General features: G+C 36.1%; 2 protein-coding genes across 4 annotated transcripts in view; both read left to right on the top strand.

Moving 5' to 3' along the window:
* The window catches only part of LOC119828435 (serine/threonine-protein kinase D1), a 51,307-nt gene extending 47,947 nt beyond the window's left edge, over positions 1-3,360 (top strand). Inside the window, exons 13-16 of the mRNA XM_038350583.1 lie at positions 78-261; positions 762-944; positions 1,808-1,994; positions 2,078-3,360. Of these exons, the coding sequence (XP_038206511.1) occupies positions 78-261; positions 762-944; positions 1,808-1,992 (552 nt within the window). The 3' untranslated portion in view covers positions 1,993-1,994; positions 2,078-3,360. The remainder of the gene's footprint in view (positions 1-77; positions 262-761; positions 945-1,807; positions 1,995-2,077) is intronic.
* A 6,428-nt stretch (positions 3,361-9,788) lies between these two features.
* LOC119828562 (zinc finger protein OZF-like) lies at positions 9,789-16,136 on the top strand. Of its 3 annotated transcripts, none has more exons than XM_038350751.1 (5): positions 9,789-9,987; positions 10,173-10,300; positions 10,553-10,696; positions 11,192-11,244; positions 14,801-16,136. In XM_038350751.1, the coding sequence occupies exons 1-5, from the start codon at positions 9,882-9,884 to the stop codon at positions 16,011-16,013; spliced, it is 1,644 nt and encodes a 547-aa protein (XP_038206679.1). In that variant the 5' UTR covers positions 9,789-9,881; the 3' UTR covers positions 16,014-16,136. The 3 variants fall into 3 exon arrangements, with proteins under 3 accessions (XP_038206679.1, XP_038206681.1, XP_038206680.1); XM_038350753.1 differs by lacking the exon at positions 14,801-16,136 and adding an exon at positions 12,818-13,949; XM_038350752.1 differs by lacking the exon at positions 14,801-16,136 and adding an exon at positions 11,734-12,945.
* Positions 16,137-16,471: the final 335 nt, after the last annotated feature.

Raw genomic sequence — 16,471 nt, 5'->3', positions numbered from 1 at the left:
TCATTTGGTACATTTCTGACACTTTGGTTTAGTTTTTTATAAAAAACAATGGTATCTGAACACAAACGGCCCCGCAGATCCTGGTGGCGCTGAAGCACCTGCACGAGAAGAACATCGTGCACTGCGACCTGAAGCCGGAGAACGTGCTGCTGTCGTCCGACGAGCAGTTCCCGCAGGTGAAGCTGTGCGACTTCGGCTTCGCGCGCATCATCGGCGAGAAGTGCTTCCGCCGCTCCGTCGTCGGCACGCCCGCCTACCTCGGTGAGCCGCACCTCACTGCGTGCACGTACAGGTAGTGGCAGGTCGCACAGGCAGATGGACGGACGACCTGATCAAAGCGGCAGGGAGCCGCTGGTGATCGTCTTTGGGAGAGGTCTATGTCCAACGGTGAACGTCCTAGAGGGCTGCAACGACCAATACAGTCACAGTCAACAGATAGTTAATTCTGAAATTTACCTATATAATGTTCTAGACATTCAATATATTAATCGACAGCAACAATTCTTAATTTTTGTGTCTTTTCAATTAATTTTTGGCAGGCACGGTATACGCCCAGTAGCGTATCCATATAATTATCGACTTAGACATAGGTCTACTTTGAAAGGAAGTTCTGAGGAGCTCTCCTTTTGTATGCGCTTAAAAGTGTTCCAGATAAGTTCACTGTGACGATTTTTCATGCGACATATATTCGTCTTTACGTTTCTTAAGGCCCTAGGCAGTTAATGCTATGTATAATAAGAGCTGTATCTCTGGCTGGTCAGCGCCCGAGGTGCTCCGCAACAAGGGCTACAACCGCTCGCTGGACATGTGGTCGGTGGGCGTGATCGTGTACGTGTCGCTCTCCGGCACCTTCCCCTTCAACGAGGACGAGGACATCCACGAGCAGATACAGAACGCCGCCTTCATGTACCCGCCCTCGCCCTGGAGCGAGATCTCCGCGGAGGGTATGTGGAACAAACGCACGCACATACACTTTTTTTAAACACATACTCTTTTCTTCACCCTTCCCAAACCATTCCTTATTCCTTAGCGCAACACATCTGCTAAGACCCTACCTCGGCAAATGTTCATGGGCGGTGATGATCGCTTATTATCAGGCAATCCACTAGATCTATCATAAAAAACGTACATTAAAATGCAAACGCCGCAAATAGGCCGCTAGCGCGGGCACACAACTAATCAAATACAATGATTGTTTGGAATGAGGATGGATCGCGAAGAACCAAATGATTCCATTTACTGACCTGACTTGACCTGACTTGAGCTTTTTAGTGCTTTTGATAATGTTAGTTAGTTGTAACGGAGGTAGAGAGAACCATATTAGTTGTATGTCTTCGCATATTTTTATGCAAAGGCACAATAGTTTTATTCAATTAATAATAATTAATTCAGTTTATGTTACTGCAAATTAAAACAATTGAACAATTTTAACAATTTATTTTCTACACCGCATGCATGTTATCTGCATGCGTTTTAAATTTGATTTAAGTCAACAAAGAAAAACAATGGCCCCAAATAAGATCCTTGAAGAACTCCTGTATTAGAATCTCAATATTACCTAATAATTGGCATAAATCTTAATAAGTTTTAAGTTTTTCGTCATGTGGTATGATCTCTGTTATGCGTGATCGATGTCGTCAACTTTTTTTAAAACATGTTTCAAAGAACTTGGTACGCAACATGTGATCTACTAATTCGAACGCCTTTCTGAAATCTGTTCATTTGGCATTTAACTGAGTTACTTGTTAATTTTGTAATACTGCTGTAAAGATTCGCTGTATAGGTAATTTGTAACCGTCGTCCACAGCGATCGACCTTATCAACAACTTGCTGCAAGTGAAGCAGCGCAAGCGGCTGTCGGTGGACAAGTGCGCGGCGCACGCTTGGCTGCAGAGCAAGGAGGCCTTCAGCGACCTGCGCGCGCTCGAGCGCCGCGTCGGCCAGCGCTACCTCACGCACCCCAGCGACGACGCGCGCTACGCCGAGCGCTGACCGTGAGTGTGCACACACACACACACACACCTGATATTTCAGTGATTAGCATACTAAATATGAAGTCCAAATTTGCCCGTTTCAGGGAAATGGCAAGTTGGGAGGAGCGAGCGCGCCGCACCTGGCGCCGCCTGCGCGTGCGCTGACGCCTGCCGCCCGGCGTGCGTGTGCGTGTTGCGCCGCTGTGTGCTGTGTCTGTGCGTTGGACAACATTCTGTGTTTACTCGGAACTTGTGTGTCGCATTGGAAAACGTTGACAGTGCTAATGTAACTGTGTGGTGATAATAAAGTTAAAGTGGAAATGTTTTCAAGAAATGAGGGAGCGAAGAGGATTTTAAAGAAATTAAGATAAGTCGCATCGTTATGCTGTTGTGAATTGTCGTTAAATTGTGTCAAAGAGCGAAAATCTATGGTAATCGAGTACTTACAGATAAGATATAATTAATTTAAATGGCATCTAATGAAACAAGGGGCAGGAACATGTGTATTTATTAGTGAGTAACATTAATTTTTTATAATTTTTGATCGATTACATGTACTTATATTCTGCTATACAATATATTATACAAAATAACAAACATTCCTGTGCATATTAATTATAAGTGAAACAAGTTGTTTATGTAATTGCTGTTCGTTAATTGTATTTAAGATTTTTTTTTAATAAAATGTAAAACATTGATGTCACAATCTACATACAGTTGATATAGCTAATATATTATTTTATTACAATTGCTTTGGGTCAACTCGGGGGAAGTGAAAGTATATTCTAATGGCCACTAAACATTTTGTTCATAAAATATCTTTGTTTATAGCCCAATATGTGAGCACGAAAATTAGTTGTAAGTAATATTAGTACAAAGTATGAAATAATCACTGTTGTATTATGGCCTATGTCTATAGACTTTGAAATATTATATCGGAAATAATATTTACTAGAACAGAATTTATTCGAGTATACATAATGACATGAAGGTTGCATATAATAATAAGATGGTTTTTTAGTAGTGTTGTTAGAAAAAAGCTTCCTTTTCAAAGAGACCTAGGTTTAATCCTCGATATGGTATATCTTAGTGTCTCGATAAAGCACAGGCTATTAAATATAAATAAAATTATGGGTAAAAAAAATTATATAAAGAAATTGTGTTTAATGTGTGGTTATGCTTCCAATTAGATGACGCAAATTAAATCTTCTTGACTTTGTAAAAAAAAAATTACTCATGAGGCCATTGTATTAATTAGTAGGTACTATTTTGTGGATACTTTAAATTCAATGAACATTATTATCTTATTTTAAGAAATAGATTTTATAAAAGAGGACCATTACCAATAAAGTTTGAAATGCTCTAGATTTGTTTATTATATATAAATATATACAATTTAATATAGTATATACACATTACCATCGACTATTATTTCTATTGCTAATTTAAAATATAGTTAGTATATATGACATAATAAAATTATTTGTAGCCTTCTCACTGGTCTAAAATATAATCCTACTTGGTAAATTATTTTATCCAAAAAATACACCTTTTTTTAAGTACCAAAACTTCGAATTTCTAAATAAAACATTGATTTGTAATAGCTATATGACAGGACTGCGTGTCGACGGCCTAATTAGACTATGCTAGGGCTAGGTTAAGTGTAGTGGACTGTTCGTGAGATTTATTCATGTTTCTAGTTCGTAATATATGTTGAATGTTACACGAGAACTATTTTAATGTAATATTCGAGTTATATCTAAGTTTGTAACCAAATTCTAAAAGATATCCTCACCCTACTTACGTCAGACAAATTTATATATAGGTTTTATATATTTCATAATTTTATACGTTCCCACTGACACAGGCGTTCTATGAGCTTTCAGGCCACAGTCCAGCTCGCTGGCCAAGTGCGAGTTGGCATTTGGTGTTAAAAATTAAAAAAAAAAAAATTAGTTATTTGAATTTTGCTATCGGCCCTTAAAAGTACAAAACATAATATAACGTTATTAGGTTATACATTAATAAATAATATGCATGGAAAGTATTTATTGTAACTTTATAGTTTGGCTGCACGCACTTAGATATAACTTGTACAAAATGGTTTTCCCGAATCATGCCAAGTGTCAGCCCAATAACAATTAGTTTACTATAACACAGTTGCCAATATTTTCCATTTGTCGTGCCAACTAACTCCTAAACTATATTTTATTAAAAAATGCATTTTTACAATTTAGCATTTATTTTTATATATTTTTTTGAACGGTTGTTATATTTTTATATATTTTTTTATGTGATAAGAATGAAAAAATGGTTAACTTTCCCCACTTGATATGTTTTATGAATATATCCAATGTACTTATAATAAGCTAGTATAAAATTGATATAAATCGCCGAGATGTGATGTACGCGCATTATTACGAAAGGCTACACCAAATTTAATGATCTTTTTCTTTATGATAAGTTTAAAAATTAACAGAAAATGTTGGACGAGCGACGCCGGAGCGCGCTATATACTATAACGATAACATAACACAGCATCACAAATGAACTGTGATTTTTTTTAAACCGCAGCCAAGCTTCCATACTCTGTGATCTCTCAATTTTTACCGCAATGCTTTTAACTTAAACTAGTAATAAGTTATTAAGTTGTGAAACATTTAGTTTTCGTTAATATTTGTTTGATGTTTAGTATCGCGGTTGTAAAGTCCATTCCTGTAACGGTTAAGGCAGCTTTTATTTCATTTGTAACTTAGCGAGCTTTAATGTAATATTTTTAGTATTATTTTTTGAGTTTTTATTTTTACATTTTTTTTTAGAACGACCGATTTTTTTACTTATTTTTTGTAAGGATTAGATTTTATATTTGACCTGCAGCTGCCGATGAAGTTATGTTTTATTTTTTTAATTTTATTATATACGTAAATTGAAATTATACAAAGATTTTAACATATTTCGTTTGTATAACATAATATTTCTTATATAAATGTATAATCTACAGTTGTGATGTCCAAGTGAATTTAATTTTATAAGCATAATGCACAAATGCTATTTTAATTGTATGATATGGTAATAATCTTTTTTTATCTTAATGGCTTGGTTACGAGAACTTTAAGCTAAATTGTATTTCATATATTAAATTAAAGTGAAAATGTCTTTCAAACTATTTTAATAATTAAGTTTTTCAAAAGTTAAAAAAGAATTTGATTATTTTTTATTTTTTTGTTAACTGTAGTATAAAGTTCAAAAGAGCACTTTAAGTGTTATGCAGGTCTGTTAACAAATTTCTTAGAATTAATTTGTAAATGAAATCATGATATATATACAAAATGTTAATATTACTAATTTAAATAATAAATGACGTTTTTAATTGTATCTGTCTCACAATTTTTTCGAAAACCTTTTACCCAATTTTTTTATTAAAAAGCAACACATTTATTGTTCTTGTGAGAAAAACAGTACATTTGAACATTCAGCGTAAAAAAATTATGTTTCATTTTTACTGAACTACAAGTTATATGGTTTCATCTGAAAATAAAACTGGGTTCACCCGCGTTGTACAATAGTTCTCCGCGTTCCGGTGGGATTTCCGGAATAAAAACTACTTATATTTGTCTTTTCTCGGATCTTAAACTATCTCCGGAGCAAATTTTATCCATATTGTTTAAACGGTTTGTTATAGTAGAGAAGAGACAGACAATACAACAATATTAGGCTCATCTTATAGGATACTAGCGTTTGCGCGCGGCTTCGCACGCGTTAATTGAACTCTCAATTATAATAACATCTATCCAACTACTCAGTTGGATAGATGTTATTATACATATAAACCTTCCTCTTAAATCACTCTATCTATTAAAAAACCCATCAATAGACAGTAAAAGCGACTTTGTTTTATACTATGTAGAGATATGTGGATCTTCTGCTAAAATAAATAACTTTTTGCTAAAATAACTACTGAAGTCGTATAACCTGATTTAGCTACATAAAACTTTCGTAAACCCCTCGAGAAAACTGAGTCAATACTCTTGCTAATCTCATCATAAACAATCGCATGAGATTATACAAACAGTTAGCATTTTCACGAGTTAGTGAACTTTACGCTTCGGTGTCCTGTCGTTACTGCGAGTACCCAACACTATTAGGGTTGTGCAATTCAAGACCTTAATTTTGTCCGTTTACAATATTGTAGTAGTACAATAATATTTACTATGATTTAATTTATAATCTGGTCACTATTACTCCGGTGAAGACAAACGTAAATTCAATCTCTTGAGTTAAAATAAAGAATATATGTAATCACTTCTGCAAGGAAAAAAACAAATAAAACGAAAAAGAACCTGACCTATATATCACAATTTTAAAGTTCATAAACCAAATAAAGCAAACCTATTAGTGATAATGATGAACACTACGCCGAAAAAAAGGCAGTCAACATTTTTCACAAATTTATGTTACTTAACTAATGCGTACGTTATTCCATAGTAGTATTTACTACATAATAACACAGATTAAAGCCGAGAAATTTTGAAAGAATAAAAAAAATTTTTTGATCACGAGGCAGGATCCTGAATCGAGAAAAAATTTTTTCTATTCTTTCAAAATTTCTCATTTATAAAGCATTTCAATGCTATAAAACTAAAAATTAAACAGATTAAAGCCGTTACAGCCCTACTGTAACACATTTAGATGCAATCCATCACGGCACAGTTCACAACACGACACGCCGTTCGTGCATTATCATGTTTTTTATCATCTTTCTTATCCTCACCACAACTTCTTGTGAGTGGGTGGAAATATCGCAAACTTATCACAGAAATGAACCTGCGCGATTCAAACACAATCCGAATACGAATCGCGTAAATGAAGCGAATATGAAATATAAGAATGAAACGCTCATTCCAAAGTGGAGCAAGGGGACTATTGATAGGGTGGAAAATGTTGGTGATATAAGAAGAGTACCGTATGCCAGTGTAAAAACGCCATCCGTAAGACCCTATATGGATATTATACAAACACAGGCTCCAGAACCCTATAATAACCGATTTCGTTCGAAAACTCCTGAATATGAAAGTAGTCTGAAACCAAACGCATTCGAAGATGCACAAACACATCTTAAAACGACACGAATTAAGGAAGAGACCAAATTTAAAAATACGACTATTTTCGGAAGTGACGTTTACAAAGAAATCTACAATGATAATTATCTAAAGACATTTACTACTGATGGATCAATTTTTCTCAGTGATATTCCAACGACTGTAAAAGTTCCCCAAAAAATGTCAGAGTCAACCAACTCTAGAATAAATCAAGGGTTTCAAAGAATATATATCGAACAAATAAAGAAAAATCCTACTGGAAACAACGTAGATCTAGAAATAACTACTTCATATTCGATGCCAATACTCCTTCCCCAAGAAGAAGATATTGTCCAATCTAATTTTAATTCAAATATGAAAACTGGTCAAGTATCAATTAATAAGTCTCAAAATAAACTTGGTGAAAAAAAGAATCCTACAAATCTGGAGGACAATATAAAAGTAACAAATGGACATCAACCCGCGAACCAGGAAAATAAATTTGAAGGACTGTGGAAAACGATCAAGGTGGTTGCCGAAACAATATCGAAACACAGTCGAAGAACAATAAAGGGAAAACTTAAATACCTTGAAGACTTGAAGGATTCAATATTAAATAGTATAGGTTTGTATTTATTTGCTCCATGTAAGTACTTATATATGAATAACATGACATTAATATCATAGATTAACATTAAAGTGAAATAAAGACTCTTTATTATTTACCACATTTACCAGCTTCGCCTGCATGTTTGCATTATATATGTATCCGACTAGATTTTGACTCACTTTAAACGGGCAGATTTAATTCAAAATTTGTGATTTATCAAATAATTGTTTCTATGCAATAACTTCATAAATTTTCTTATTAACCTAATTATTATCGCCATGTTTAATGAATAATCACATACATTTAGTAATTTAAAAAGTTTTACACATTTGCAACATATTGTGTTCACCATACACCTTAGTTTTTAGTGTTAGAGTTAAGAGATAGACCTTTTGATCCAATAATAAATCAGATTATTTAAAGATATCAATCTATATAAAGTGGTGTTAGTTACACTATTTATAGCTCAAGAATGGAATAACCGATTCGGCTGCAAATTTGCGCAGAGGTAGCTTAGAATCAGGAGACGGACATAGGAAAATTTTATCTGCTGTTCGCTAGTTATAAATAAAACAACTAATTTAATAAACTTCTTTATTCAGAATACCACGTAGACCGTGTGTGGCCGGACGATGACCGCCGGCGCAGCGCGAGGTCTGCGCACGAGCACGGCCATGTCGAGATCCCCTCCTCTGAAAGCGCGCTGATGACGATATCCTTTCTTACGTTTGCTGTTTTTCTTATTAAATTAGTTTTGGTAAGGACTATTACTTTTAATATTTATACTTTTCATTTACATAAAACAGCAGTTACCTACCTAAAACCTGTACTAAGCAAATATTATAAATAATAATAATAAATAACAACATACATTTATTAAGTACACCACACTAAATAGGTGTTAACTGTTACCTGTATTTAAAAGGTAAACACACTTTATTATTTCTAATTTGTAAGATTTGTAAGTTTAAAGGGACGAGAAAAAAACAGTATTTAGCTAACCTATTGATATAAAAAACCTTACTAAAATCTGGTTCCAGCAACTCATTCACACCTACAAGCAAAAGACAATGATGTTAACACCGGCGGTGGTCTCGGCCGTGGGGCGTGCTGCTGCGGCATTCAATCGAAACAGAAACCATAATTAAATATTATAATATGTCATCATTTTATCATTTGTTATCCATAATAGACATAATATCGTTGCAGCCTACTGTTAATGTCAACCCATTTAGTTAAAGCATACATTCCTTTTGATTTAACGGCGGCGTATTGTAAAATATTACAATAATGTACCGATGAAGAAATAGGAATATTTGTTGTTGTTAATAAAACAATAAACATATCGAACGGCGAAAGTTATACATTATCGAGACAGTAGATCCTGAGCTTTCAGCTTTTTATTATTAGTGCCTATAGAAAAGATTTAACTACACTGAACGTTATTTCCTGCGATTCGCGAAAGTATGGTTTGAATAGTTGCACATCATGCATTTTCTTTACATAATACATAATACAAGTAATAGTTATATTACCATAAAATGTATTTACCCGAAGCACAATATAGCCGCGGTGAAAGCGTAAGCGTTGTAGGAAAAATTAAATTTCAAATTTAAATACTTGCTTTGCTCATTGCTTTTTTTGTAGTAATTATAAGATTTTTTGTTTGTATACTTGTTTGGTTGATTGTTAACTTAAGAAACTACAAGTTCTTAAATACATTTAAGTGTAGAAACACAGGGTCAAATAGCTTCATTCCGCCATTCAAGCGAAAAAGAACGAAACCAATGAAAGTATCTAGAGTAGAGGAAACTCTTATGAGCTGATAACATGTGATTTTTTCATACTAGCCCCTACTTACGTGGTACTACTTACATTACTTACATGGGTTGTTATACCAGTAAATCTATGCAAACAGTAGTATAGTACTACTGAGTCGTAAACAAGAAAATCCGAGCATTCACAAATTAAAGCTAACTTGATTGTATTGCTAATGAGTTTGATTTTTTAAATTTAAATAAATTATAGGTTCAAAAGACTGGTATCGAAACTCAAAATCATAATAAAAAAAGAAACAGTAACGTCAAATTTCTGATTTGACATTTAACTTGCAAGTTGATTGTTTTGGAATTTGGATCAGAAATCAATATTCACTCATTTATATTTCAACAAACATTTTATGTGCAATAGATTATACATGAACATAAATTCGATATAAATATGAATAACGAGGGAAACAACGAGATTGTTATTTTAGATGCTGCGGGTCCCAGTAATATACTAATCGAGAAATTAGATGAGAATTGTCAGCAACCTGCATCTAGCGGTATAAATAAATAATAAACCTTACACTTTGCGAATGTTTTAAAGTATTTTTAAAATCAATTTGGTTTTATTACTTTACTGTCTTCTTCAACTTCTTATAACAACAGCTTGTTAGAAATGATGATAATTTCCACCATATAGATTTGTAAACATTTTATGTTTTATTTTGATTTTTTTCAAAACCAGGACCTGAAGATTTTAGTTTTATGTGTCGAATATGTGCACTGAAAACACGCAACATCATGAACCTCTTTGAAGATGAAGGAGCTGAGCAGAAACTTGTGGAAAAAATTAACAAATACTTACCCTTAAAGGTATATCATAATATATTTGATTATTTACGAATTGCTAAGTAATGATATAAAAATTATTACACATTAATATACTTTTTTACTTGCAAGATTTACCTTACATTAAATTGTTTAATTTTTTTTTATATATAAAATGGATGATGTATAGTGAAATTGTTGTTGTAAGTAAAATTTCTAAAGGTATGTAAAATCTTTACTTATTGTCCTTCATACTGGTAGGTTTATACAATGTCTATTTATAAAGTAATTATTTAGGTGTCACAAGGAGATGGGTTGCCAGAAGTTATTTGCTATCAATGTTCGAATGCAGTGCTGGCCTGGCATGAACTGGTGGAGTGCTGCATGCAAGCCGATGCCTCTTTTAGAAAACAATTAGTACTTGCTGCACAAGGAAATGGGGTAAGATATTACAATTCTCCAATATTATATTTTCTATTACATACATTTTTATTTTATTATATAATAAATTTCCACATGCTGTTACCACACTCACATAATCAAAGTAAAGGTAAACTGTCATACTCGAGCCTCCTAAATAACTCCAGAAAAAAAGAATCATGTTATAAAAGCACTCCATTGCAACCTGAAAGAAAAACAAGCACACCCTCGCGTTTATTATATTCACAAAGACACCTACTTTCATTTATCCACTCATCTATTCTAATATTATAAAGCTATAGAGTTTGTTTGTTTGTTTGAACTAATCTCAGGAACTACTTGTCCGATTCGAAAAATTCTTTCAGTGTTAGATGGCTCATTTATTGAGGAAAGCTATAGGCTATATATGTACCACGGGCGAAGCGGGGCCGGACCGCTAGTAACATGAATAAGATCTAAACAAGTCAGTCATTAGTTCTGAAATCATTTCATATATGAAATTGTATATTATTTCAGATCTCATCTACAACCAAAGGTTCTGTCAATCATTTGGATGAAGATAGCCTGAAGTAAGTATAAGTGTTGGGTCAATGTTTCCTACTGTTTTATTTTATTATGATTCATTGTATGAACTTTATCTAAGGGTATTTTTTATGCAGAATAACCAATTTTTCCATTAAATGGAGTATTGAGAAATGTAATCGAGAGTAAGAAAAACAGATAAACCACCAATAGTTACACCTGTATACAGTCCAAGCTTACCATTATATTAGGAAATCATCATCTTAGTACTTTAACTTTTCTTGCCTATAGCATACTCTCAGATAACATTTTACACATTTTCTAATGTTTATTCTATATTTCTATCTCTTATTTTATTTTATCATGTGGTGGTCGAATGTCAGCATTGTGGTGTCTCTTTATTTTGCAAAATTATGTTAAGGAATTCCTGTGTCAGCTTTACAATCAAGTTGCTAATTTCACCTCGAATATTTCTTGTGAAGTGTTAGGGATTAACAATAATTTTATGAACTAAGCACGCACTAACGCGTTTTCAGATGTAAAAGATCCGTCATGTTTCTAACAATGGTAGACAATGTACTGACGGATTATTTCAAAAACAATAACATAGACGTAGATAACGATTGGGAATACGTGTGCCAGAGATGCGGGGACAAACCCGTTTTCAAGAATGTACAATGTTTAAGTGAACACTTGAAATTAATACACGGCTCTGAACTGCACAACCGTGAAACTATCGCTGAATTTATCGAAAATTACACTACGTTCGAAGATGCTCTCGTGAGCGACAATGAGTTCGAGGAGCTTAGCGCAGACACGTATAAAGGAAATAGAAAGAAGTACAACCGCGATGTTGTCTGTTTCTACTGCGAATGCGCTTTCACATCGACTAGGAGACTGATCTTCCATCTCACCCAGCACATCGATATCCCGCCAGATGGAGGGCTGCTGTGTTGTGGAAACATCTACGACGATTTGAACTTTTTCGAGTTCCATGTAAGTGACAAACATACAACCAAAGGGATCAATGCGCACTTGTGCAAAGCTTGCGGCTATTCCGCATCGGATAAGGAGAATTTGAAGGATCACATTCAAACGGAACATAGTAAATGCGAGCTGGAGAGGAAGGAGAAAAAGAAAACGAAGCTCGGTCCGAAAAATCAAAAGAACTTTCCAGCCGTGTGCCCAGAATGCAACAAAACGTTCTCCAACAAATATAACATGTACAGCCATATGAAACTTCACCAGGGTCAAAAGTTCGATTGCGCGAAGTGTGATAAATCGTATAATACAAAAGGTTCTTTGATGCAGCACTTGGAAGTTGTTCACGAGGGGAAGCTTAAATATGTCTGTTCGTCCTGCGGGGAAGGCTTCCCGACTCGTATCACGCGCGACGTCCACTCGCGCCTGCACACCGGCAACACGCCCTACGAGTGCGAATATTGCGGGAAGTCGTACCGGGCTAAGAACACTCTGCTCAACCATATCAAAATACACCTAGATATAAGGAAATACAAATGCAACATCTGCTCGAAGAAGTTCAGAAAGAGCACGCACTTGAAATACCATGTAACCACGCACAGGAGGAAAACTTGAATAACCCGGACTTTTTTGTTGCAGATGGATATACAATACAGAGTGTGACGCAAGCGACGATAATAACCTTAAATACGCTACTGAATTTAGTAACGGAATACTGAATGGCTCGGATACATCAGTAGACAATGATTCCGACAGAGAACCCCTCTCCAACATTGCTACTAGAAAGATGAGCGCTGCGTATGGCAAATTTTACAACGCTTTAGTGAATTTTCGAAACCACTTTGTAGAAGAACACAAAAAAGAATGCAACTATCCAGATTTCACAGAGTCGAGCTCGGAAGAAGAGGCCGCGGACGGGTTTGACGTGGATACATACGACGATCTAACGCTCTGCAACATGCGTAGAGATAAAATGGACGATCAGACAAGATTGGAACTGAACGAAGTGCAAACGAAAGTAAACGGAAAAGTGTTTTACACGTGCAGAATATGTGGGAAAAACCTGAGTTCGTCCCACACGTATCTGTTTCACAAGAAGATTCACACCGGAGAGCGGCCCTGCGTTTGCCACGTTTGCGGCAAGACGTTCCGAGCACCGAACGGGCTTCAGAGACACTTGAAAGAGACGCACGAGAAAGTGAAAAGTTACGTGTGCGCGATCTGCGCCAAAACGTTCGTGAACTCGCAGAACTTGCGGCAGCATATGCGCATACACACCGGCGAGCGGCCTTACGTCTGCGCGCAGTGCGGGAAGCGGTTCACGCAGAGCGGCTCGTTGCACGTCCATTTGAAGACTCACAGTGATCTGTTCCCGTTCAATTGCACGGAATGCGGGGCCCAGTTCCGGTTACGGGCCGGGCTGACGAAGCACAAGCTGAAGCACACAGGCGAGCGGCCCCACGTGTGTACCAGCTGCGGGAAAGGCTTCAGGCAGAAACACGAGCTGAATAGCCACGCCCTCACTCACAGCAACGCAAAACCATTCTCGTGTACAGTTTGCGGCGCGACGTTCCGCCAGCGGCGAGCTCTGAGGCACCACACGAAGCGCTTACACGACACAACGAACGTGTCGTGTCACGTTTATTCACAAGTACCTTACTAAATGTAGTTTAATGACATCGATGTATTTAAATGAACCTATGTTAATGTAAATTGGTGTATTATAATATGTTACAAAGATAAGTAGCCAAATATATTTATTATTGCCAAATACTTGAACTTTCATTGATCCTTTTTTATTTCTTTAGACAACAATTTTTTTACTATAATATAAAAAATGTATAACTGACACATAAAGAAGAGCTGTAGTGTTTCATTGAAAAATAATTATTTGTATAAATAATAATGCAGGTGTTTTCCAATAATAACCCTATTTCCGAGTTCTCAGTCTTATTATTTTTCAGTTTAACAAAAGAGGAGATTAAAAGGGAAGTCTGTATAGCGAACGTAACGATGGAAGTAAAGAATAATGCGTCTAGGTTGTACACGCTAAAGAAAAATGGCAGAAAATATGGCATTTGCGAAATTTGCAATAAGGAAGTAATGATTTCCTCTTGGAAACGGCACGAGCGATCGCACCTGGAAGAAAAGAGTTACAGCTGTGATGCGTGCGGGTTGGGCTTTAAAGACAGCGGTAACCTGGCGCGCCACAAACGAGCCATACATAACAATCATAGACCGTACACCTGTAACGTTTGCTCCAAAACATTCTCCAGAAACGGCCACCTTGAAGAACACTTAAAATCCCATTCAGATAGCAGAAACTATGTGTGCGACCTGTGTGGTAAGGCGTCTAAATCCAGCAACGCTTTGAGGATGCATCGAAGAATCCATGTGGACGTGCATGCATTCCAATGTATGTTTTGCTGGGCGAAGTTCAAACGGAAATCCGAACTCTACGCTCATGTTACAGTTCACACGGGAGAGAAGTCCCACGCTTGCGAGTGCGGCAAGGCGTTCAGACTTCGGAGCCAACTAAACAGCCACGCTCGTACACACAAAACCGATGAATGTTAACTTGAGAACTAGCTAAGAGGTAAATAACGTACGGTTTTGTTGCAGGTTTAAGAAAATGCTCGCGGACACGACGCTTTATACGGAAGCGGCTGTGAACGAAAAAGCGCAAGATAAAAAATGTAATTATTGTAATGCGGACAATTTCGCATACTTCGAAATATATTATTCAAAGTGTTCAAAAGATAATTTGCTAAAAATATGTCTCACTTGTGGACGCGGCTATCCCACCAAGGAAGATATCGAGATCACGTTTCAACAATCCGGTTGGAGATTGCTTCCAAATACCGTCGTTTCTTCGAATATCAATCTGATGTCAACCAATTTGAGAATAAGTAACATTGAAATTCAAAATAACGAAGACCTAAATGCTTGTGAACCCAATGACACGTTTAATTTTGAATCGGTTAATGCCGAAAATATTCTGTCAGAATCACACGATGAAATAAACGTGGAAATCACTAATCATGATGATAACAATTGCAGCACCGTAAATGCTAGGTTGACTGATGTACCGGTTAATAGCGAGGCAATCGAATTGTCATCCAATGCTAGCCGAGATCCAAGTGAAGCAAATTGTGCAGAGAACGAGTTCTCAGATCACAGCGACGTGGAGTCGTTCGCGCAACTACCAGACTCGGTGTTCGAAGCAATCGAAGACACGCAGGACAGTATAGACCAAGACGAGGGTAAATGCACTCGAAGTCCAGCCCGAGCGAATGCAAAACAGAAATCTCGCACGTGTCCCATTTGTGGAAAAGTGTACACGGCGTCGTCGAGTTATTTCTATCACAAAAAGCACTTCCATGGAAGAGTTAAGAATTACAGTTGCGATGTGTGCGATAAAAAGTTTGGAACGAGAAGCGATTTAGTTCAGCACGGCGCAGTACACACCGGCGAGCGGAAGTTTGCTTGTAGTATGTGCGAAAAAAGGTTTCGGTCGAAGGCGAGCCTGTACATACACGAACAGACGCATAAGGGCGTCAAAATCCACAAGTGCACTAAATGCGAGCGATCTTTCCGTTGGATTGCGCATCTGACGAGACACATGCAGAGGCATGACGCGGTGAAGAAGCATGAGTGCGCGGTGTGTGGCCGCGGCTTCACGATCCGGTGCGATCTGCTCCGACATGCGCGCACGCATACAGTTGGTAGCTACCAGTGTGAGAAGTGCGAAGTGAAGTTCGCGCAGATCAGGTACCTGAAAGCGCACATGGTGAAAAAACACGGTGTTGCTTTTAAATCTGGAAGTGATGAATAGTTGAAAATAATAGAAGCAATAATGTGTGAAACGAATCCGCCTTAATATAACTACAGTGTAGTGTGAACAGCAAAATGATGTCAATTTAGTGTTTTGATGTACAAATAAATAAACATATTTTACATACTTACATACTTTTATTTCACCGTTACAACTCTCATTGAGGACAATAATGTTCACTTGAAAATCTCACTAATTCAGTAATATTTGTCAATAAAGTTCTCTGCAAAGGTCTTTTTTTTTAAATAAAGATACACTCAAATTGAATATTTTATTGATTGGACGCTATTTACATATTGACGTATATCATAACAATTTTGATAAATAAATTTAACAATTCAATGAGATTGATTAATTTTCACTATAAATATGCTTAATCTATAGCATTATCACAAGTAATTATAATTTACTTACAATTAATAAATTTACAATTTAAATAATACAGATACTTAATTATC

This window comes from Zerene cesonia, chromosome 8 (assembly GCF_012273895.1).
Source record: "Zerene cesonia ecotype Mississippi chromosome 8, Zerene_cesonia_1.1, whole genome shotgun sequence".
Lineage (NCBI taxonomy): Eukaryota > Metazoa > Arthropoda > Insecta > Lepidoptera > Pieridae > Zerene > Zerene cesonia.
This window is presented reverse-complemented; position numbering and strand designations above follow the sequence as displayed.